The 21,445-nt window shown below is 53.1% G+C and overlaps 6 protein-coding genes across 6 annotated transcripts; 1 reads left to right on the plus strand and 5 right to left on the minus strand.

The window, feature by feature from the left end:
* Positions 1–915: 915 nt before the first annotated feature.
* On the minus strand, positions 916–3,273 carry T310_4451 (C2H2 type zinc finger domain protein; the record flags this gene model as incomplete). The annotated part of the gene is made up of 2 exons (XM_013472651.1): positions 916–1,952; positions 2,013–3,273. The coding sequence occupies 2 exons, from the start codon at positions 3,271–3,273 to the stop codon at positions 916–918; spliced, it is 2,298 nt and encodes a 765-aa protein (XP_013328105.1).
* A 3,058-nt stretch (positions 3,274–6,331) lies between these two features.
* T310_4452 (uncharacterized protein) lies at positions 6,332–9,977 on the minus strand (the record flags this gene model as incomplete). The annotated part of the gene is made up of 2 exons (XM_013472652.1): positions 6,332–9,320; positions 9,400–9,977. The coding sequence occupies 2 exons, from the start codon at positions 9,975–9,977 to the stop codon at positions 6,332–6,334; spliced, it is 3,567 nt and encodes a 1,188-aa protein (XP_013328106.1).
* A 1,142-nt stretch (positions 9,978–11,119) lies between these two features.
* On the minus strand, positions 11,120–12,002 carry T310_4453 (uncharacterized protein; the record flags this gene model as incomplete). The annotated part of the gene is made up of 3 exons (XM_013472653.1): positions 11,120–11,440; positions 11,833–11,842; positions 11,965–12,002. The coding sequence occupies 3 exons, from the start codon at positions 12,000–12,002 to the stop codon at positions 11,120–11,122; spliced, it is 369 nt and encodes a 122-aa protein (XP_013328107.1).
* A 2,486-nt stretch (positions 12,003–14,488) lies between these two features.
* Positions 14,489–15,486, minus strand: T310_4454 (uncharacterized protein; the record flags this gene model as incomplete). The annotated part of the gene is made up of 2 exons (XM_013472654.1): positions 14,489–15,043; positions 15,151–15,486. 2 exons carry the CDS (start codon positions 15,484–15,486, stop codon positions 14,489–14,491), a joined length of 891 nt encoding a protein of 296 aa, XP_013328108.1.
* A 1,042-nt stretch (positions 15,487–16,528) lies between these two features.
* On the plus strand, positions 16,529–19,435 carry T310_4455 (uncharacterized protein; the record flags this gene model as incomplete). The annotated part of the gene is made up of 1 exon (XM_013472655.1): positions 16,529–19,435. The coding sequence occupies one exon, from the start codon at positions 16,529–16,531 to the stop codon at positions 19,433–19,435; it is 2,907 nt and encodes a 968-aa protein (XP_013328109.1).
* A 535-nt stretch (positions 19,436–19,970) lies between these two features.
* On the minus strand, positions 19,971–20,698 carry T310_4456 (Lipoyltransferase and lipoate-protein ligase; the record flags this gene model as incomplete). Its single annotated transcript, XM_013472656.1, has 3 exons — positions 19,971–20,255; positions 20,338–20,421; positions 20,525–20,698. 3 exons carry the CDS (start codon positions 20,696–20,698, stop codon positions 19,971–19,973), a joined length of 543 nt encoding a protein of 180 aa, XP_013328110.1.
* Between the last annotated feature and the right edge of the window lie 747 nt (positions 20,699–21,445).

The following is a 21,445-nucleotide window of genomic DNA, read 5'->3' on the forward strand; positions in this document are numbered from 1 at the left end:
TAAGGCGTCTGATTGATTGATTGATTGAACAAGCAGGCAAGAAGGCAAGCATACCCTTTTTTTTCTTTGTTCCTGCGCTCTATGTCTTCTGTTTTCTGTCTTCTATATACCTATCTATATATTACCCAGGTAATCTGTCAGATCGATTGAGTGATTAGATTAGATTAGATAAGATTACATTCAGATTCAGATTCAGATTCATCAGATCTGACAAGTCACCTCGGTATATATATACAGGTTTAGTTTTATCTTGCCGATATTATATTATCTTAGTTTCTGAGAATAGCTAGCTAGCTAGCTAGCCAGCATTCACTCGAGACAGGTGGTCTATCTACTGATAAATCCATCATTCAGTCAGAGGGGAAATAAATGTCCAGGGAGAAAGGAAAGGAAACTCAATCCAGATTGAATTTTGCTGCAGCAGCAGCAGGCATCAATGTCTATATATAAGAAAGACAGAAAAACTTCAAACTGGTATCCAGATCACTCACTCATAAATAGTAACGAAATAAAAAAAAAGGACAGATTGTCAAGATATTGATAGTCAATCCAATCACACCCATATCGTCCGTCAAGTCACAAAAAAAATATCCGCAGGGGTATTGTATTGAATACATAAGAGGCGTCATTGGTCATACGGCATCAATCAAGCCCATAATCCAATCCAATCCAATCCAATCATCACTGCACTGGAACCGGGATGGACTCCAGAAAGTCTGATACAGAAGTACCATGCAAAAAAAAAGAAGAAAAAACATGAAGTGGGTTGGGTGGAGGTGTTATTATCAGACAGCATGATCGCGTGTCATCGAATCCAAACGCCATAATACCTCTCTATATATCAAGATAGATTCCAGGCAAACAAAAGACAGCCTCCAAGAAACAAATTGGGCATGATGACTAAGAAAATAACGGTCACCTCTGCTCGAAATCGCTGGCCCACTCCTGAGAGCCATATCCGCCGTCACCCGTATTCACGCCCAGCATCTGGCCCCCCGACGAGCCATACATGGTCCCCGGACCACTGGTATAGCCGCCACTCAGGCCAGAATCGTCTTCATCGTACCCAAACTCCCCGCCCGAACTCGCGTCGAAGCTGCTTCGACCACTGATGTCGTTGGGATCATCGCCCCCCGGGGCGAGTTGGTCCCACTGCAGGGTCTGGAGAGCAGGATACTGGGCGAGCAATGCGGCAGGGAGCGTGAACCCACCACCCGACTGTTGATTATCCATACCGGAGATCATCATGGGCTGCGGGACCGGCTGCAGGTGGCCGGTTGCTTGCTGTTGTTGTTGTTGCTGCTGCTGCTGCTGCTGCTGCTGCTGCTGCAGGAGATTGCGATTCCTCTCGTTGGCTTCTTCATCTAGCAGCGGTTTGATGCAGATTCTACCGGCTTCCGATCGGAAATGACGCCCCAGGGCATCAGCACGAGCGAACCGACGTCCACAGCCCCACTGGCCACCTCCGGCCAGATCTCCCCGACAGACGAACTTCTTCTCTCCCGAATGGAGTCCTTCATGTCTCTTGCGATCATGTTGGCGAGCAAATGCCTTCCCGCAGACGGTACAGACGAAAGGCCTCTCGTCGGTGTGGGTGCGGAGATGAGACCGCAGATTGTAGGCACGGGTGAAGCGCTTTGGACATAGATGGCATTGGAAGGTGGCTGGGTGTTTCTGCATGCGCTTCGAGTCGCTCGGGGACGCACCAGGCCGCTGAGGATCCGCCAGATCCAGGATATAGTTGCGACTGTCGATGGAGGAGGTCGACTGTCGTCGCGTTGACTTGGAGGATGGGGAAGGATCGCGTGAACTCGGGTTGCTACGTGAGTCGAACGGCGAGAGGGATCTCGGACTCGTCGCGGCCACCGGCTCCAGACTGCTGCTTGTGGAGGGCGAGCGAGGTCGGGCAACAGGACGACCAAAAGGGTCCGATTTGCTACGTCCACGCGAACCTAGTGGCAGGGCAGTTAACACCAAGGGATCTCCATAAAAGCAATCGGGAAGAAACTTACGTGAAGGAGGAGTCAAAGCATCCAGGTCGGCCTCTTTACCCGGACCAAAGCTGGGCATTCGAGAAGGAGGCGCAAGCTCAACGTTGATGGATGGAGGCGGGGCCATTTGAGTGGCCTGACCCATCTCTCCGGGAGCAGTGCTTGCTGGCTGCATGTTCCCCATGGCACCCTCGCCATACATATCACCTTGAAGGGCAGGAAATTGATTACCGGTATGTTGCGCCGAGAGAAACAGAGGCTCGTTCCCTATGTCGCCGGTCTGTTGTTGCGGCATGGTCTGCGGAGACATATACGGACTATGAGCGGGACTGAATCCCTGCTGCTGTTGCTGCTGCTGCTCGGACAGACTGAAGGATTCAATGCCCAAAGCATTCTCGTAGAGGCTGGAGTCATTCTGCGCCGAGAGCAGAGGAGAAGCGTTGCTTTCTACGCCCTCAAAGGACTCCTGCTGAGCCATGAATGGCGAATGCGCCGCGGAAGACACGTCCGAGTGCTCCGACGGCGCTCGTCGGTGGCCTTGGAAGGAAGGATTCCCTAACAAGCCTTGCCAGTCCGAATGCGACTGGCTGGTCATATAGGCCGCGCTTACGGGATCCAAGGAGGTGTGCCGGGAGTGTTGGGGGGAATGGGAATAAAACGGGCCGGACGCGGGCGGGGATGTGTGGTTGTTCCCCGGGGAGGATGAATGCTGTTCCGGGGGCAGAAAATGGGGCGAGGCCGCATTGTGAGGCGACGACATGGCGCTCACCAGATCAGCAGGATTGACCGACTGATTTCCCGGCTGCGAAGACGATTGTCGCGCCTGTTGCTGTGGATCCAGCAAGAGGGAGGAGTCGAATTCGGAGGGGACGCCGCTGTTGTCGGTGGAGTAAAGGGTGAAATCAAAATCGCCCTGGCTCGAATTAAGGAGGTTCGAGAAATTCTCCTCCCGCTGGGCGGAGGACTGTTCGAGTTGATTGACGAAACTGGCCTCGAACGAGTGCGAGTACTGCTGCTGGTTCTGGGCAAAGGCCTGCTGCTCCTGAGACGGAGGGGAAGTATACGAGGCTTGCGCCGGAGACAAGTAGGTGTTTGTATAACTGTAAGCCTCGGCGCCGGTCGAGCCGGGGAGGGAGGTCTGGTAGGAGACGGCCGGATAGGAGGTAGCGGTCGTGGTGGAGAGGTCTTGATAATGCTGAGCATGAGGAGAGACGGAGCGGCTGAGACTGCGGTTATGAACGCCCGCGGAGGGCGACCTTGGGCGCTGATCCTGGGAATCCATGGTGAATCGACGCAAGCAAGCAGTATAGGAATGTGTGTCCCAGAAATAGATACAATAAATAAAGTAGGAGCTTGGGCCCGGGGTCCAAGACTCCAGGCGACGGGGCGGAGAGACGGGGACGCGAGGTCCCGTTGGCACGATGCGACTCCCTACGAGTCCGAATTTAGATCAGGAGCCGAAACAGCGGCCGACTCGGGCCACAGGTCCACAGCAGGGGTGGAGGGGGGCTGGCGATGACAGCGGAGGACAAGAGGAGCAGCGCCGTTCAGGTGTGGCAGACCGCCAGAGGGAGGCCAGCCGGCTCGGAGGGTCGTCGGAGGAGTCTGGAGATCTGAGGGGGAAATGATTGAGAGTGCCTTGCGATCAGCCTGGTCACCTGTGGCGCAAGCATCAGCCGCGTCGCTCGTGCGGGCGACCAATCCGTAAATAGAGAATCACCTGGGCCAGTTTTCAGATGGGGTTAAACCCTGCGCTGCAGGTAAGCACGGACGAGGAGGGGAGGGAAGGGCACGCGAGGAATGGATGGGAACAGGAATGGGAATGGGAATGGGAATTTTTAGGTTCTTGGGCAGTTGGAAGCTGCGGAGCGCGACCCCACGCCCACACGCGCGGCTTCCGGGCGAAGACGGGTGAGCGGGAGCTGGGGCCGATGGAGGGAATCAAGATGCAGAGAGGAATAAGAAATGATCGCTATACAGCGACGCGCCTGGACGTCCGTCGTGCCTGGATGATGGATTGGCAGGCGCGAGACTGGGAGGTGCGGCAGAAGAGCGTGCTTGCCTCGTGAGTCGAGCTGGACGGCCGGGGAGATGCGGAAGGAGCAACCGGTCGTCACCACCGCCCATGGAACTGCTGGACCGTCACTCAGCCTGCGCAGCCAAAGATGGAGCGATGCGATCGCTATCTCGATCTGATGGCCAATGCGGAGAGCGTGATGGTTGCTGGCTGTTGGGCGCCAAAGCGGGCGGAGGGCTGCGACCGGATTGGCCGTTCCTAAGTTATTTTTATTAGGTATTATTCTCAGAGCTCGTAGGTACCTGCACGAGGTACAAGTATTTTAATTGTAGTAGGAGAGTAGCATTACCAAGAAGTCAATGACTGCTGCGATCTCATGAAGCCAGTCTGAGATTCCCAGACGATGCGGCTCATGGCGGAGCAGCAGCATGTGCTCCGTACGGAGTGCGTACAGACCGTACGATACAGAATACATACCCAGTCATTCGATACGGTAAACCCTCGAAAATCACCCCCATTGTGGACCAGCGTCGCACTCGACTGGAGGCCTAATTAGCATTTATTCTCTGGCTCAGTCGCCCACATGGGTATCAATTGAGTTCACCAGACGTGGTATATGGGTGTAACCGTGTACTGTGATCAACGTTTCAGATCTGTCTAAATTTACGATCAGCAAGACAACCCGACAATAATACAACTACATTGCCATTGTCATGACACAAGGTTTAAAAAAAGTTAAAAAAAAATGTCTTTGTCTGAAACACCGACACGACGTACTTTGGAGTTTGGACAAAAGAGATAAAAATAGAAATAGAAATAAAAAATAAAATAGTACCTAAAAGAGCACTCCGTAGTACCATGCACATTACTGAAGTCATGTACTTCTAACAAATCAGCTCCACCTGGAAACCAAGAAAAAAAATCTTGCTGCCTACAAATAGTAGAAAGAAATCTTCACCATACTTAACTCAAAAGAGTATAAACTATAAACTATAAATGTGATGAGGCCCAGAAGTGAGGCGAAGATCGTCAATTGTCAATTGTGCATACATTAGTGACTACTTACAATTGTCTATGTTTGTTAACAAACAGCTTGCAAGTAAATAATATTAGCACGAAATACTTTACCAATCATAGAAACAGAAATAATGAGCGTCCTTTCAAGAGCCCTGGCTAGCTACTAGCTACATGCAATGCTAATTTTCTAGCTAGCATGTGCCTGTTGCCTGCTAAGCCACAGTACTCCGTATATAAATATAACATAACCTTGGCATGGACTTGTACTGCACTACGGAGTAGCACCAATACTCTACTACTACGTAAGGTAAGGTCGGTGTAAGTACGGTACGGTCGGCGGGAGTCCTCCGTACTCCGTACTGACAGGTACCGTACTCTGTCCGAACTCCGTACCGGGTCACTGCACGCACCGCCCCGCCATCTATCAATCATCAGTGATGAGTGACTTACTTGCAGCTGATCTGGACCAATCATAATCATAATCAATCACCATACGGCAGGAACAAACTACCTTACAGTCGAGCAGGAAAGAAACAGCTTGGCTCTGCAGGAGTCAATCAACCAAATTGTTCTTGTCTCTGGCTTCGAGAGACACTTGTCTAATCATACACTCCTATCCACGATACCGTCGAAGACTACTATCAAGGACCATCCTACATGTCTTCTACCTAGGTAGACTTTCACTGTACGAATCGTAAATTCATTCTCTCATTCCAACAGGCATCTGTATCGCCCGAAGAAAAATAACCAATCAATTCCCGGCTGGTCAGCCTAGATCACAGAATGGAAACGGACAGAGAGGCGACAAACGAGGAAACAAAAGATATCAAAACAGTGAATCAATCAATAGGAATGCGACGTATCGCAGAACACAATATATACAAGACAAATCAAAAGTTAAAAAAATATATGGCCGGAAAACGCCCCCAATGCCTGAATGCGAAGGGCGCACGCATGAGCCCACTGTGTTTTTCCCCATGACAACAAAGAGAAATGACATACAGAAAGATCGCCGCGAGTCGCCAGTGTCTCGCAAAGCCCCACAACCGGGAAATCGAGCATCAATGTACTGCACATATAGAGACCAAGTTCGAAAAAAAAGCCATTTTTTCCCAAGGCGATGACACAACACGCGACAGCAGATTGCCCGTGACAATGCACATGCAAGTGAATTGAAATCATCCAGATCTGAACATCCGGCGGAGTCGACGAAAGAAATCCAAAATCACGTGACGAAACATCAAAACACGAACAGAACGTGCGCCCTGACAGGTTGGGCTCCCGACGCAGCTCGAGCGAAACCAACTCAAGTCGTCGCGCCTTGGCCGCAAGGCGCGGACGGTTTCTTCCGACCAAAGACAATCCCTTCGTCGTCAGATTCGCCATCCTCATCGTCGCAATAGTACCGATATTCTTCTTCATCTTCCTCCACGCGGTGAGAGGGGAAATTCCTGGCCGTAATGGTGTCTCCGGTGCGAAGAATTGGGGGAACATAGGAAGGTTGCTCCAATTCCTTCTCCCGTTCTTTCAGGTAGACCTGGAATCCGTCGCCCGAGAGGGAGGTTGCACCCGAGAGGACCGAGGGGATGCTGGGATGGGAAGCGCTCTGGGACATTCCGCTGGTGGTGGAAGAGTCATCGACCGACGAAGAGGAAATGGTCGCCGCGGATGGAGGAGAGGTGATGACACTGCCTCCGGTGGGACTGTTGTGGCATGATGATCCATAAAGACCCCTATCGCTCGATTCCCATTCTACATCCTCATGGGGGGCAGGCGCTGCTTCATGTTCGAATGGAGGATAGCCGCTTGAAGACGTCTCGTTTTCTACCCTGGATGTTTGGTGGTCATCATCAGCAACAGGCTCCTGTTCATGCTTGGTCTGACGCAGCAACACTTCTTTGGCGAGTTGGAAGGATTCGGCAGACGAGTCGCGCGCAAGTTGCCAAGATCGATGGCGACGATGTCCTGATCCACCGGAAGAACCCGGTCCCGCTTGAGAAGATCCCACATCCCTCCAAGGGCCATGATGGGACTGGACTTGGCCCGTGGCGGATGCCACACTCAGCGCGAGACTCGGCTCGGAGCGGGCGTCCCCATCGACGGAAGCTGCATCCACGGAACGAGAGCGTTCCGCGCGCCGTTCGCCACTTTGGAATCCTTTTGCCAGCCGACGGCCAGCGCCACTGAAGAGACTACCAAAGCTGGGCGAGCCCAGGGTATCGACCAGCGTACTGGCACGGGAATGATGATGCATCGATGGGGGTGCTTCGGAGGTGAATGGTCTTACCGTTTTCGTAGAGTCCGCAGTGGACGGGACGCGCTCGGGAGGGTGAGGACGCGTGGCGGTGGGAGTCGCGGCCGTCGCCTCGCCCCTGCTCGCGCCCGCATCGCAATATGACCCGCCATCCGAGGCGTCGTCGGCGGCACTGGCCGTGATGCTCTGCGAGAGAGGATGATCGGCCTTGGTTGACCGGGTCACGTCTTCGTCTCCCCGCAAGCTGGCTCGTCGACTTTCCCTAGTCGAGGGGGCGGCAGGATCGGCGGATCCAGCAGTGCTCGGCGTTCGCCTGCGGCTATCTCTTCGACCGACGATGTAGCCGCCCCATTTGGCCACGTTCGACCGGACGCGCTCGATGAAGGGCACCTTGCTGACAGCCGTCGTCACTTCTTCGTTGGAAACTTCGATCCGCTTGCCCTTGCTCTGGTAGCCTGGGTCGGTTTCTTCGATCCAGGCCTTCGGATTTGGCAGGCCCTGGAGGACCCATGGGTGACTTTTGATCCCCTTGATCGTGATGCGCTTGCTAGGATCCTTGGTCAATAGCCGCTGCAGGAGGTCCCGTAACGTATCGTCAATGTCTTCGTACGCGAGTTCATCGTCCATCCGCTTGTTGCTGTTCATGACGTAATTTCGCCGCTCCGGGGAGTAGGAAGGAGGCGCGTCAGGCTCGACCGGTTTGAGACGCTTGCTCGGGATAAAGACTTCTTTCTTCCCGATCGTTTGGAACAGGCTGTACTCGTCGTCGGAGACGAATGGTAGCCGCCCGAAAATCATACCGTAGAGAGTCACTCCCAGAGACCAGATATCGATCGCCGCCGTGATCTTTGGTCGGCCCTGAGCGTCCGTGAAATCATCGCCGACGTAGCAGAGTTCCGGGGGATAAAAAGCAGGCGTGCCAACGGTCTTGGACAGCTCTCCGCGGGCGTCGTCCAGCTCGGTGGCGTCGGTTTCGGTCACCTGTTCTTCGTCGTCATCCCGGATCGGCCGCCCCAGGTAGGATACGCCGAAGTCGGAGATTTTGACCCGATAGTCTGAGGTCACCAGCAGATTGGCGGGCTTGATGTCGCGATGAATGATGCCTTGATAGTGCAGGTACTCCAATCCTAGGACGGCATCCCGGAAAGCGCTGCGGGCTTCCGCGATCGTCAGACACGGAACATAGGACATGTCATCGTCGTCCGATAACCAGTCCGGCTCGGACGATGCATAGCCAAGGATGCTCGAAGCAGTGCTGAACCGCCGTTCGAACGAGTAGTCCGCGTAAGGGCCGTACATGCTGCCCTCGATGGCTGCCAGACTCGATTCCTGCATGCGACGCTCGGACTCGGAGGTGGAACTGTTGTAGGACTGGCTGAGGGAGGAGTACGCGTCGTGGTTCTCCTGATAGCCGGCGTTGCGACTGGCGGTCTGAGTCGGTGACAGCTCTGGCCCAAGTTCATCATCCGACTGCCCGCCGTGCTCCAAACTCCACGCAGGAATCGAGTTCTGTTGCTGGGCTTGTAGTTGCGCCTGGCGCTTTTCCCGAGCCTTTTCTCTGAGCCGTCGTTGATGCTGAGCGTTCTTGACATATTGCAGACTCTCTTCCATGAACGATGGCGAATCCGGGATGCCCTTCTTCTCCCGCTCTATGCGGCGCTTGTCCACTTGAACGATCTCCTTCAAGCCCTTCTTTCTCCACTTGATCTCGCCATTTTCGACATACTCCAGCACGATATAAACCTTCTGACGATTCGGGTCATCGATGACCTCCAGCAGACTGACTACGTTGGGGTGCCGCGCCTTCTTCAGGATGGCTACTTCTTTTTTGACCTTGTCTTCCGGGTTGCCCAGTTTACCCAAGCGACGCCGCTTTGAATAGCGCTGGACGATCTTGATCGCAACCTGTTGCTGGGTGGGTAAGTGGCGGCCCAATTTTACTTTCCCGTGCTCTCCACGACCGAGCTCTTCCAGAACCTCATAGTCATTAATGAGCTTGTTGCCGGTATGCTCATCCCAATCGACCTCAGCAGTATGGGTCCTGAAACCAATTGTTAGCGGACACCTTCCCAAAAAAAAAACAAGGGGAGATGATTGAAGGATCGAGAGAGAACACTCACTCTTTGGGTGGTTGGAGATGGGTAGGATGCAGGTACAGACTGCCCACGCGGCCGTCCTCATCGGAGCCGACAGAAGGGGTGGACCGACGTGGGGTGAATAGGCCAGGACTCGATACAGGGGTGTTTCCTGCCGTACGCGAGCCTTGGGGTTGCGAATTCCTGGTATGATCTGTGTGGGAAGGATAGGAACTTCGAGAGCGGAGAGAGCGAGTTGGGTGTACCTGCGACTGTAGGGAGGCATAGGACTGATTCGGGTAGACGGGATAGTCGTCTGTTTTCTTCTTGCTAGGCTGGGTGGTCGTGGCGAGAGGTTCAGCCGGGCGTTCGGAATGCTGAGAAAGCGTTCGCCCAAGAGAAGTGCGGGAGGCGGCGCTGGGATCGGAACGGGCGTCGGTCACAGCATCTTCATGCAAAGCCTGCAAAGAGCTCGAGGACGTCTTGGTCGAAGTGGAGGTGTTGGAAGGGTGGGCTAGGGAAGAGGAGGCATGGTGGGATGGCGGGCGATGTGAAGAATCATGAGTCGACTGGTCGGTTTCCTCCAGGCCTGCCTTTGAGGACCGCCGCTCGAAGAGCCCCATCTTGCTAGAGAGTCAACGAGTGTCTCTTCCCAGATTCGTGCTGTACATTCTCTTCGCCGCGTTATAACCGAGTTCGGTTGCACGGAATCTCCAACCCCGTCACACCAGCGAAGAAAGCAAGCTCTGCTGGTGGTGCCAGAACCACCATTACCCCGTCTAGTGGCGCCTCTTCAGGCGAGGAGCATCGAGAACGGAGGGATCGGATCCTGGCAACGGGATCCAGGACGTGCTACTTCGGAGTCTAACCGTCTGGAGAGGGCGTGCAGCTGGTCGCTGAAGCAGCTGGGGCGAGGGAGAGAAAAGCAGCAGACACGACGCGGAATGCTTTTTAAGGGACCGAGAGCACACTCGGAGCAAAGGAGGGTCAGCAGTCGATGCAGGCTCCCGTGCGCGGTATGACGCTGGGATCGGAGGGGTACGGTAGCGGTGCGTCAGGGAGACGAGGGAGTCGGGAGGGTCAGCGCGTCGGCGGACGCAGGACCAGGGCGGACAAGAGGGAGAGGCAGAGGCAGAGGGTGTGGTGGTTCGATATGCAGAGGACTGAAGAAAGGGAAGTCGGCAGGCGATGGCGATGGTTTTGGGGGGGGGAACTGGGAAGGGCGAGTGGAGGCCGCGCAGGGAATGAGTGGGCAGGAATATCTGGATGCTCTGGGCACTTGGCAGGCTCGGTCGGCCTTCCGGGCGGTGGTCCGTGGGCGACCAGGATGGGCCCTTGTCTGCCTGACGCTGCCGTGGCTGGTGCTGCTTGCCGGCAGTGGGGTCGCGCGCTGGCCTGGTGGCGCGCCGTGCCAAGGGCCGTGGCCAGGTCGTTACGTAGGAGTCTGAAGACGACTCCGTTGGGCCTGTTCTACAGTACTGTACAAATGTTTTTTTTTTCGCAGCTCTCCTGCCCTCCTCGCCGTGGCTTGCTGCAGCCTGCCGCAGTTTGCAACGAGCCCAGGCGAGCATCCCGACTCGCTCGTCTCGAGCCACGGTTGGGTCGAGCAGTCCGATCTCGAATGCCCAATCAGGGCAGGATTGCAGCGTCATTTTTGTTCCTGTTCCTTCCCGCGCTCGCTTCCTCGAGCGGCAACGAACCACGGCCAGTCTGGCGACAAATCTCCATTCTCGGGCAGGAACTCGAGCAGAGATAATCAAGTTAATTAGCTAGATGAACCATGCTGCTCCATCCCGCCAAAATTGGCTCGCGACTCCTTGAGTTTAAGCGCCGTCTGCTTGGTGGCCAGCGGCCCGCCACGGGGATCGTGGGCGGCGGGACGCCAGTGAGAAGCAACCACGGAATCGTGCATGATATGACACTCGGCTGGGTGCGCACCGGGCAGAGGCCCAGAGGGCCACCTGCAGCGCAGAATCAATTCCCTGTGTGATTTGCCTCCGACTCGGACGCCCGTCCGGTTTCCATGAGCAGCAATCAGTGCGAGTCTGGCAGCATTAATCGTCGCAACAATGACCAGTCCAGCAGCCTAATTTCATGCCTCGCTGCCAATTGGATGCAGTGTAGTCTCTAAGTCGGGGGAAATGACGCTCTTTTTGGCGTCCTTTCCCTTCATGTGACAAAGCCCTGGCTGCTCTTCAGTTGGGAATTTGGCAAGATTACGCGAGTACACTCCCTCACCAAATCCCATACTCAATCGCATTCTAGGTAAGATGATGAGATTACGTCACTTCCATCTATATACGATGAGGAGAGGAATATCAGATCATTTCGATGTCTGCTCTGCATCTGCATCTTCATCTACTCTGCCTCGTCTTCGTGTGACAGGAGTGTATGGACCTCTATATCCATACAGTCGCGACTCATCCTCAAACTATAGACTATTAAACTCCGCTTTGTCTACTCAGTTTGGGTACCTACGGTACCTGAACTGCTAAGATTTATATATACCGTTTCAAGCTAATAATATAACCCATCATTATCGCCTAGTACACTGAAACACAATCAACCAAGGTTGAGTTTGATGGGGAGAATCTCAACCTTGGAACCTACCTACCTACAGTCTGATCGTCATCAGGTTCTGTTTTCATGGTTCTTCATGAAGTTAATAATACTTGACTGTGTATTAATAGTAGGCATTGTGGTTGGTTAGGCAAATATATATATTTTTTTAGTTCCACCTCCGGAGAAGAGGACGAACTCCGGCTAGTCCTCTTCATGAAGTTTGTATCTACAGCCCTGCACGCAGGATCGATGTGAAATGATGATATTTTTTATGATAACGACCATATAGACATGCCTGCAGAGTAATATATGCAACTCACTCAAATCGAGCATCGAGCAGATACTCAGAGGGTGTGCCGCATATGCACCACGCCCAAACCACCTACTTACTACTGACTTCATTGCTTGCAGTTGAAGTTAGCAGCCAGCAAAATAAATTAAATAATTTCCATCCTGGAGGGGAGCATGCTCCAGGAAGTATGCCATTCGCGAGAAGCTGGGGAGAAAGGCGGGGTGAGGGGGCAGTCGGACACATGGCCTTTTCCGTAGGCTGCTCGTAGGCCGTCCCAAGTCTTGTCAAGACACCCCTGCACTAGCGCTCCTCGGCGTCAACTCTGTGCACAATAATGAATCAGGACCAGAGGCAAGTATTGGCGAGGTCCTGCCTTGGGCGGATTGCTTCCCTCAGACTCTGGTACCTGGCAGGAAGTACGATGTAGTAAGAGATACTACCCAGGACGTTCCTCCGAGGGCTTCGCATGCAAGGGCCGGAGAAATCAGCCCATTCATCAATCATCGCTGATTGCCGGGATCTTCTTTGACGGCGCACCTGCAAGTCACAACTGGGTGGGGCAGCCGTCCAGGGACGCCATTGGTCCATGCTTTCCGCCCTAACTGCGTCCGGCTAGCCGCCGCTCCGGCCTCTTCCACTGAGCGGCGACTGTCATGGAGAATGCTCGGTATTGTCGGCATTCGATTGCGAACAATCCCTTAGGAAGCTCTCTGTTCCCGACCGGCCAATCAGCCGCTGAAGCAGAAGTGAGACAGCGGAAGGATCTTTATCCATGGGTTGCGGCAATTTACCTCCTAGGTCCCATTGAAGAGTAACAGGGGCAAACAAAGTGCTTCCCTTCTTCGATGCGTCTTTTTTTTTTCTCGCCCCTTTCTTCTTTGGGAAAGGAGCCCTGGACGGAGAGTTTGTCGATCTCAATAGCATACTGTTAGTCGCCTGTCCCAGCTGGCAGCCTGGCACAGATCAGATCCCGTCATGTCCTGTCACTGCACTCTAACCATGGAAATCCATGCTTCATCTTGCCTGGGCGGGTACGGACTGCAGACCCTGGCAGACTGCTTTTCCGTTGAAAGCTTGGCGCTCCGCCTCTCCCAGGTGACCGGTCAAAGCACGCACCTCGAGAAGGGGATTCCAAGATTGAGAGAACCAGTCCAGAGAAACTGATAGCACGATACTGTCTGGAAGGCTCGTGCCCGCCCGTGGTTGCGAATTAGCGAACCCTTGGGTGACGGCATCAGCTGCAGGCGGGTCCCAATCGGGTTTAGCCCAACCGGACTAGCTGGATTTAGCTTCCACCAAGAGGCCCAAGAGGATGCCAAGATGAACGGGAAGGAGCGACCCAGGTTGCTTGCCCTGTGCGCACGTTTGATTTAGCTGCCACCCTAACCCCGGCAGAATTAGCCGGAGCCGTTGCTATTCTTGTGGTCAATCCATACGAACGGCTGCATCGTGGATTAGCGAGTTGCTTGGCCCCATGGGAAATCCTGTAAAAGGCCTCACGTTCGATGCGGTGCGGGAAAGCTGCATGAGCAGGCAGAGAAGCCTGCCAACGCAATTCTCCACCGGAGAATTTACAAAGGCAGGTTGCAGAGTCGCAAGCGTTGCCAGACACCCGTCTTCTGTTCCTGACCGGCAGCCCGACTCTCCTGTAGGTGTTGTTTGTCGGGCTGAAGGATCGAGGGAAACTGCTGAGAACTTTGTCAGTGGCGGTCTACCCAAGCCCATGTCACGTAGGACTCGTCGAGCAGACATTATTCACATGCAGAGGACACTCCAGGACTCGTGCAGAGGGAAGGGGTGGCAAGGGAAAAAAAAATAAAATTCAACTGCGCCATCCAAAAAGAATCCATTTTTTTGCCTCTCATACCCAGCCATGGCGACGCTGCCGCATGTCAGACCGGGAGTGTTGCATTGGAGTGTGATTCGAGCCCTCCAACCTCGGGCTTTCGGACCATACTCGACATACAATGGCACAGCAATTAATTTCTGAGCCTTTCTGATCTTCGAATGTCGGTTAGGTAGTTTATTGTTTGCACTGCGGTTGGGGAGTCTAAACCAAGAGGTGCCTACCCAGGAGGTATACTGTCCACTGAGTCGGGGAGTTACCTGATGAAGTTTTAGTGATCATATTATCTAACTATTTGGGGTTAGGCGCCATACTTGCCGCTTTGTTTGACATAAAATTCAAATTTACATGTATAGAACTCTCCTGGTTCAATGTTCCCCCTCTAATATCCCTGTTCTTCTGCATTGATCCTTTGGGGCCGAGAAAGTCAACTTCTAGCCAGCCCTTGGGAGCTCAATATCGATCAGCCACGGCAACTGCACAGGATGATCCTCAGTGCCTTTGATAGCGGCATTGACAAAAAGCGTCTGCGCACCCCATTCAAGAGGATTCGCATCTCCAGTGCAGTGGCTGGTCGTATAACACCTCTCGTGACTATAATACTCCGCCTTCTTCAACTTTGCCGCCGTAATCTCCGGTGTGTCGAACCTAGACTTCTGTAAGCCTGATAACCTTTCCACAATAATAGACCTCTCATTGTCGATATCTGTAAAGTGTGATGGCGTCTCGCTGAGTTGATCGCTCCAAGTAACCAGCTTCGCGCCCCAACCCTCGTGTATATGACCAAAGCAGTGTAGCCGCGGCCGGGCTCGAGCAACAGCTCCAAAAAGGATCGGACACCCCGCCCTTTGGCAGGACCCAGTGTAGTCCATAATTCCCTTTGGCGGTCCATTGGTAATCACGACGTCAACTCCCTTCTCAATAGAGAATTTGTGCCCTTTCTCTGGGTGATACTGAAATCCCAACCGCCCAATGATGGTGTCCACGGGCTGGCATAGACGGTTAGCAACGCACCATTCTCTAGGGTAAAATGGTAAGTTCCTTCGTCTAGAAACATAATGCCTGCAGCTTTTGCTTCCTCGAAAAGTTGCCTCACCTCTCCATAATCACCATACTCTCTTCTGACAACATCTGGATCCAGAGGTGGCCGTACTTCAGCTATCTTTCGCTTGAAGACAGGATTATCCATTGTAAAGTCGTGATTCCCAGCAATAACGAGCTTAAGAGACGCATCAATGTCCTTGAGCAGTCGTATAGTGGCGCGGTACTCCTCTATCTTAGATTGGTCCGTGAGGTCGCCGCAATGGATGGCCACATCCGCATGTTTGAGGGGCTTTGCTTCTGGCTTGAATTCTTCTCCATGCGTGTCTGAAATAATAATGAATCGAGTCTTGATATTGTATCCAGAGGTTGAGTTCTCCGTGGTATCCATAATGCCACATCGTCGTCCTGGTCGGGTAATAGAACTTCTGAGCTTGATGAGTTGGGAGAGTAACTGTAGGAAGAGCACTCGACGTCGATTCGGAGGTTCGTAAACTACATGAAGTATGGAAAGATGGAAGAATGTAGTTGTCAATGCCATGGATAGGTAAGAAACCTGGATAAGCCAAGCAAAATATAGACTTGACATCACATGCTTGAGGCAGCAGAGGTACTCCGTACAGAGTAAGGTTAGTGGAGGAACGGCTTGTTCCCGATCGGGTCAAGCGCCATGTTAGGAACAGAGTTGTCTTCAACGTCAAATACTCAACTCCATTCTTCTGCAAGTCTGCATCGTCAACTCTAAGGCTCGTCCGCTTTGCCAGAGTCTCATCTGCAGATTTGTTTTCCTGTTTAGTTATAATTGCCTTGGTTGCAGGTGATCAATTTCCCGCTGACAACGCTCCCCAACCAACCAATCACACCCGCTGGAGCAGTGTTGCCATGCAACCGCCATGTTTACACGCCTCTCCGCCCGCCATGCCGCTGTCGCCTCGTGCTCTCTGCCAATGTTGCCCCGATAACGATGAAACGGTGACTTGCGCTTACTTCTTCCGCTGCAATCGTGTCTATCGATTGGGTGCCACTCGACTGACCCCCGTCCCTATGGAGAGTCCAGAACATGGTCCTGGCTGTTTACGCGGCCTGCGGTCGAGCAGTCACCTGCCCCGCGTTTTCTGTCGATCCGGACTACTTGTTGATCCGCCTCATTCTGATTTTCTATCTTGCGGATTATGCTTCATCAGACGTTGAAGAAACTGTGCAACTGTTCTCGAAAACAACGTTCAGATATGACCTGATCTGTGGGATGTGCTCTCTTCCATATTGACGAGCGGAATCCATTTTTATTATTTCATTTCTTTTTCAATCTTCGTCGATCGCAGATTGGTGATGCAGATGCCTCAAACTCACAACATCGGAAGACTGCGGTAGACGAATCGAGTTGCAGACGATACCATACCGAGTCTACCAGTTTGGGCCTTGTGATATCGAAGATGGCCAAGGGCAACTTCTTTGGCCGTTGCTTTACGTTTTATGCGCTGGTGATTCAACCGGTCTACGCTGCGATTCCTTACGTCCCCTCTCGAATCTTCCTCTCTCCCCAACACAATGGCACACTTGCATACCTTCTGCAGCCAAAGTCGTCGGCGCAGACCGAGATAGAATTCCTCTCTCTGGATCTATCGCAAATCGACACAAGAGCCCCACAATATACCGTTCTCTATGACCACGTTCCTTTTCAAGGAGACGATGAGGGGGCTGCATTCGTCTCAATGATGGACTCTGGGGGGACCCTCAAGGTCCTCTCAGGGAACTGCCAGGCATCTGACGGCACCGACGTCGTTTGGAGTTTCAGTCCGGATAATAGTAGCTCGACCGGTAACGGTACATGGTCTCAACTGTCGGTCAAGCGCTTTCGGGCGGGAAGCGTCGAACCAGGGCCAGCATATCTAGCAGCTGGATTCACATACGCGGCGTCCAACGATACCACCAGTACCATGTATACCTTTGGTGGAATGTGTCCCTTTGCGAACAGTACCGACGACAACTGGGTATCTGCGGCCAATTACTCTCGGGCAATCACTGTTTTAGATCCGTCTGGCTCTTCTTATGATCTTGAGATAACTGTGCCACCAAATCCTCCTGTCGCTGAAGCTGGGTTCACGATAACACCGCTGCAAGGAACTTCTTCTACAACGTCAGGGGGGAGAGTGCTGCAACAGCAAGACTTCCTTTTGATTGGTGGTCACACCCAGACCGCCTTTATCAATATGTCGAGTCTGGCACTTTTTTCTCTGCCGCAGGCCGGTTGGACATATATCCCTGTCGGTTCCTCAGTCGGCGCCGGCAGAACCAATCTCGCTGCTCGGGATGTTCAGGTAGAGCCGAGGTCGGGCCACAGTGCGGTTCTTTCATCAGATGGGAGCAAGATCGTCGTCTTCGGTGGCTGGGTTGGCGACACGAGCACACCTGCCGACCCGCAACTCGTTATTCTTGAGCTTGGCGAGGATTACGGAGGTTCTGGGGAATGGACATGGACTGTGCCGTCTCAGCCCACTGGTTCTGGGATGCCTAAACAAGGCTCTGGGATTTTTGGGCACGCGGCGGCAATGCTTCCAGGAGACGTGATGGTAATCATCGGAGGATATAGCATTCCCTCATCGTCATCATCGAAGCGCTCTGCCTCGGGATTCGAGCCCAGCTCTCAGGTCTATCTATACAATCTGACATCTAACACCTGGGTGTCGTCGTATACGAATCCAGCTATACAAAATCTGGCCTCGGGTGAACGAGAGACTGGTAACCTTTCTTCTACAGGACAGAAGGCTGGACTCGGAGTTGGCATGTCTCTTGCAGTAGTTGTTCTTCTTGGAGTGGTTTTTTGCGTGTATTCACGGAAGAGGTCACGCCATCGTCGTTTCAGGGAGCAGCAGCTTCGCCAATTGGCTCTTGGCGCAGAGCGTTCTCATGTCTGGGATGAGCCCGGAATGGCAGTCAGCTTCCAAGGCCCCATGAGCGAGCAATGGAGCAGCGCCTATTCGCTCGGTCTCAATCGCGGGTACAGTCCTGCGTCAAGCTCACGACATTATGGAGGATCAATGGCAGAGAGGACTGGTCTACTGGGGGAGACACCTAATCTAACGAGAGGACTTCAGAGAAGTTTCTCTTCTCGGCCGCAGATGAATTATTCCAGCGCAGGCTTCATCCACCCTATCGATGAGCGCGACGAATATGAAGAGACATTGGCAGAGTCTCCGGAACAGGAAGACAGCCGGCAACGCAGCAGGAGCCCTGAAATGTCGGACCCCTTTGATGATCCTTCGCCGTCGGCACCATCTCAGATAATGCCTGTTAATGAAGGTACCTCTCTACTGCAGGATCATACCGATGGCATGGAAGAGTCATCTGGGGATGGCTCTGAAAGAAGGCGCAGCATGTCTCCAAATAAGAATGAGCGAACCGATTCGAATTTGTCAGAGTCTTCTGCGTCGGGATTGTCTGTATCTTCTATTCAACGATCGAATTTCGGCTCTGTGAAAAGGCGGGTTTCCGACAAAGCACCGCGTCTTGATCTATCCAATGTCCCGGTACTTGAACCGTCTTCAAGCTCCAGTTCAGCCGTCAGTGGGCGCGAGTCGCCAGAGAAGGAACCCAGTCGATCAGGCCGCTCTCCGGGAAATCTCCAGTCTGGTAGTGACGACACTGTAGTTTTGTCTGTCGAGCGATCCATGGATTCGTTTTCCACCGCTCACACTTCACAGAGGCAACAACAGATGGAAAGTGAAAGTCTCCTGGGAGGAAGTTCTGAATGGGCCACGCCCCCCGAGTCTCCAACCAGGTTGTCCACCACCAGCTTGAAAAGGAATTCTTTGAGCTGGATGGGGAGCGTCCGCAAGACCCTGAAGGGGGCTAAGAAGGCCGCAAACTTTGACAAATTCCTCGCGACTAGTTCTCAGGATACCGCGACAACAACAGCAGCAGCAACAGCAGCAACAACAACAGCATTCAATCCGACTCCGAGCCCCGACAAAATGCCCAGAAGGGCCGTCAGTGCCTCTGCCGCTCATCTGCGGCGCAAACAAGGTCCCCGAGACTGGGCGGTAGACAAGAGATTCTCCGACGACAGCTTCCTGTCTTACCCTCCTTCTGGGGACCTGCATACATACGATACAAACAACGACGAGGACGACAACGAGTACGACGACGAGGAAGACTGGGACGTCGAAGCAGCAGCCGAAGGCAGAGTCGTGCAGGTAACCACGTTCACCGTTCCGAAGGAGAAGCTCCGAGTGGTGAACGCTGGCGTCGGCGATGGCATCAGCGATGTCGGCAATGATGATGATGAAACGGATCGTGCCTCGACCAGAAGGAGCAGAAGAGGCAGTATCGACAGGGAGTGACTTCCAGTCCAGTGAGTCTACGACCTGCCTGCCATACGAGCTATCTCGTCAGATCCAGTCAGCTCAGGTCAGCTCAGGAAAGGATCTGTTAGCTGTTGTTGTCATATATTCGATTCGAATATAGATATTACCCTTCGATTTCGGTTCCATCTTATTTTTTATGATTATTGGTTATTGATGCTTTGATGTTTGATATGTGGATACGGATATGGCGACACGACACAGCGATGGGATCGACATAGCAATGCACGCAGCGGATATGTGTGCTTCGGAATGGAATTTTTCCTCTCTCCATTGTTTTATACTTTTTTTTTTCTTGTCGACATTCTTCGAAGAAGTGAAATTCATATGATATGTTATGATATTGTATGTATGTATGTGTGTATCGTGTTTGTTCAGATATCCATGTATGTGTGTATCTATCTATCCTGATCAGAGGTTAGAAAGAATGCATGCTTTCTTTCAGATTTGGTTTTGTACATGTATCGACACATACATATATCTATATATATAGTACGGTAACAGTACAGTACATCTACAAACATGACTTCCCATCCACAAGTAACATGCCACCGATGAATTCCGTCAGATCGTCCACAATGCGAGTAGTGCTCTCAGTACTAGCGTCATCATCATCATCCACGAGCAGAAGCCGTCGCAGTGCTGCTTTCCAGTCCTCCGACGCCAGCTCGTGGAGTTGTCTCCTGTTCAACACTTGGTGCACGTGCCGGGCTTGCGCCTCTGCTTCGGATGGCTCTGACGACGTCGAGATGTGGCTTTCGATGATGGCGCCGTGTTTGACGCGGAGAAAGACTTGGGTCTGCGAAAGACAAAAATTTCTATCAGAGGGTGATTCACCTCGGGGGGAAGATATTATTTTATTGATTTGAATTTAAACTCACAGAGGGAGGTAGATGTGCTGGCAATGGCGGTCTAGGACGAGGATCCTCCTCTATCGGGAAAGTGGAGAATGTGAATTGAGGAGTCTGGGTGAATTTCCAATCTAGGGACTTTAATAATCGACGAAAAATAACAGTCAGTTGTTGTAAGACGGTAGATTGGTAGGTAGATTTGCAGTTGCGTGCTCACCCTCAGTTCTGCGATTCCTTTCTGGATCTCCGGCTCGTCTTGTGCCTGGGTTTCTCCCACCGTCCCTGCAACCCAGTCATCTCCTGCATACAGCTCCCCCTCGTTCACGTGAGCGCGCTGAGCTCGCAGAAGGGCTTCGGTCCCAACTCCGTAGAGGCGTGCGAACTCCTCCATAATGCTCGAAATCACCGTCTGCATGGAGAACGTCGCGAACGAGTCGGAGAGCGCGGACGAGATATTCCCCACTGGTGACCGGACGCTCTCGACGCCCCTTGCTTTGATGTACGGCCTGGCTGGCGATCGCAGAAACGCGCCTATCTGGTGGATGTTTGGCGAGTCGAGCAAGCAGGTGCCGTGGTGGAGGGCTCGATATCGGGTCAGCTTGAACGCCGAACCGGACACCTTCAGAGCCCGCGGAGACGCTTCCTGAGGCGGGTCCTCGACTCCTGCTGCCGCTGATTGCCGCTTCGCTACGTCGACGTCTTGCCTCAGAACAATGTCGTGTCGTTCATTGACGCTGGTGTTTGTCGCCCCGATCCGCTGCAACGCCCGCACCACCATCTCTGCATGCTTGTTCCGCGTGAAGCTGTCCCGCGGGGAGATGACGCTGTAGTTTAGATTCCCTTCGTCGTGGAAGACGGCGCCGCCGCCGGATCTCCGGCGAACGTACAGCACTTCATCCGTCGATTTGGAGTCGTCCGCATCACCTGTGCGGGCCTGCTTGAGGGCCCCGAGATGCGTCTCGAGCCAGGGGTTCTGATTCCGGCCAATGACGACACATGGCCGATTGATGTAGAGGAACAGGATCTTGGAGTCTATGGGAGCATTCTCCAGGAGGAAATGTTCGATCGAGAGGTTCACGAAGGGATCCGCCGAGAGCGACTGGTAGATCTGGAATTGAGACGAGCTCCGACTCGCTAA

Source organism: Rasamsonia emersonii (genome assembly GCF_000968595.1).
Source record: "Rasamsonia emersonii CBS 393.64 chromosome Unknown ctg1118621760114, whole genome shotgun sequence".
In the NCBI taxonomy this organism is placed as follows: Eukaryota; Fungi; Ascomycota; class Eurotiomycetes; order Eurotiales; family Trichocomaceae; genus Rasamsonia; species Rasamsonia emersonii.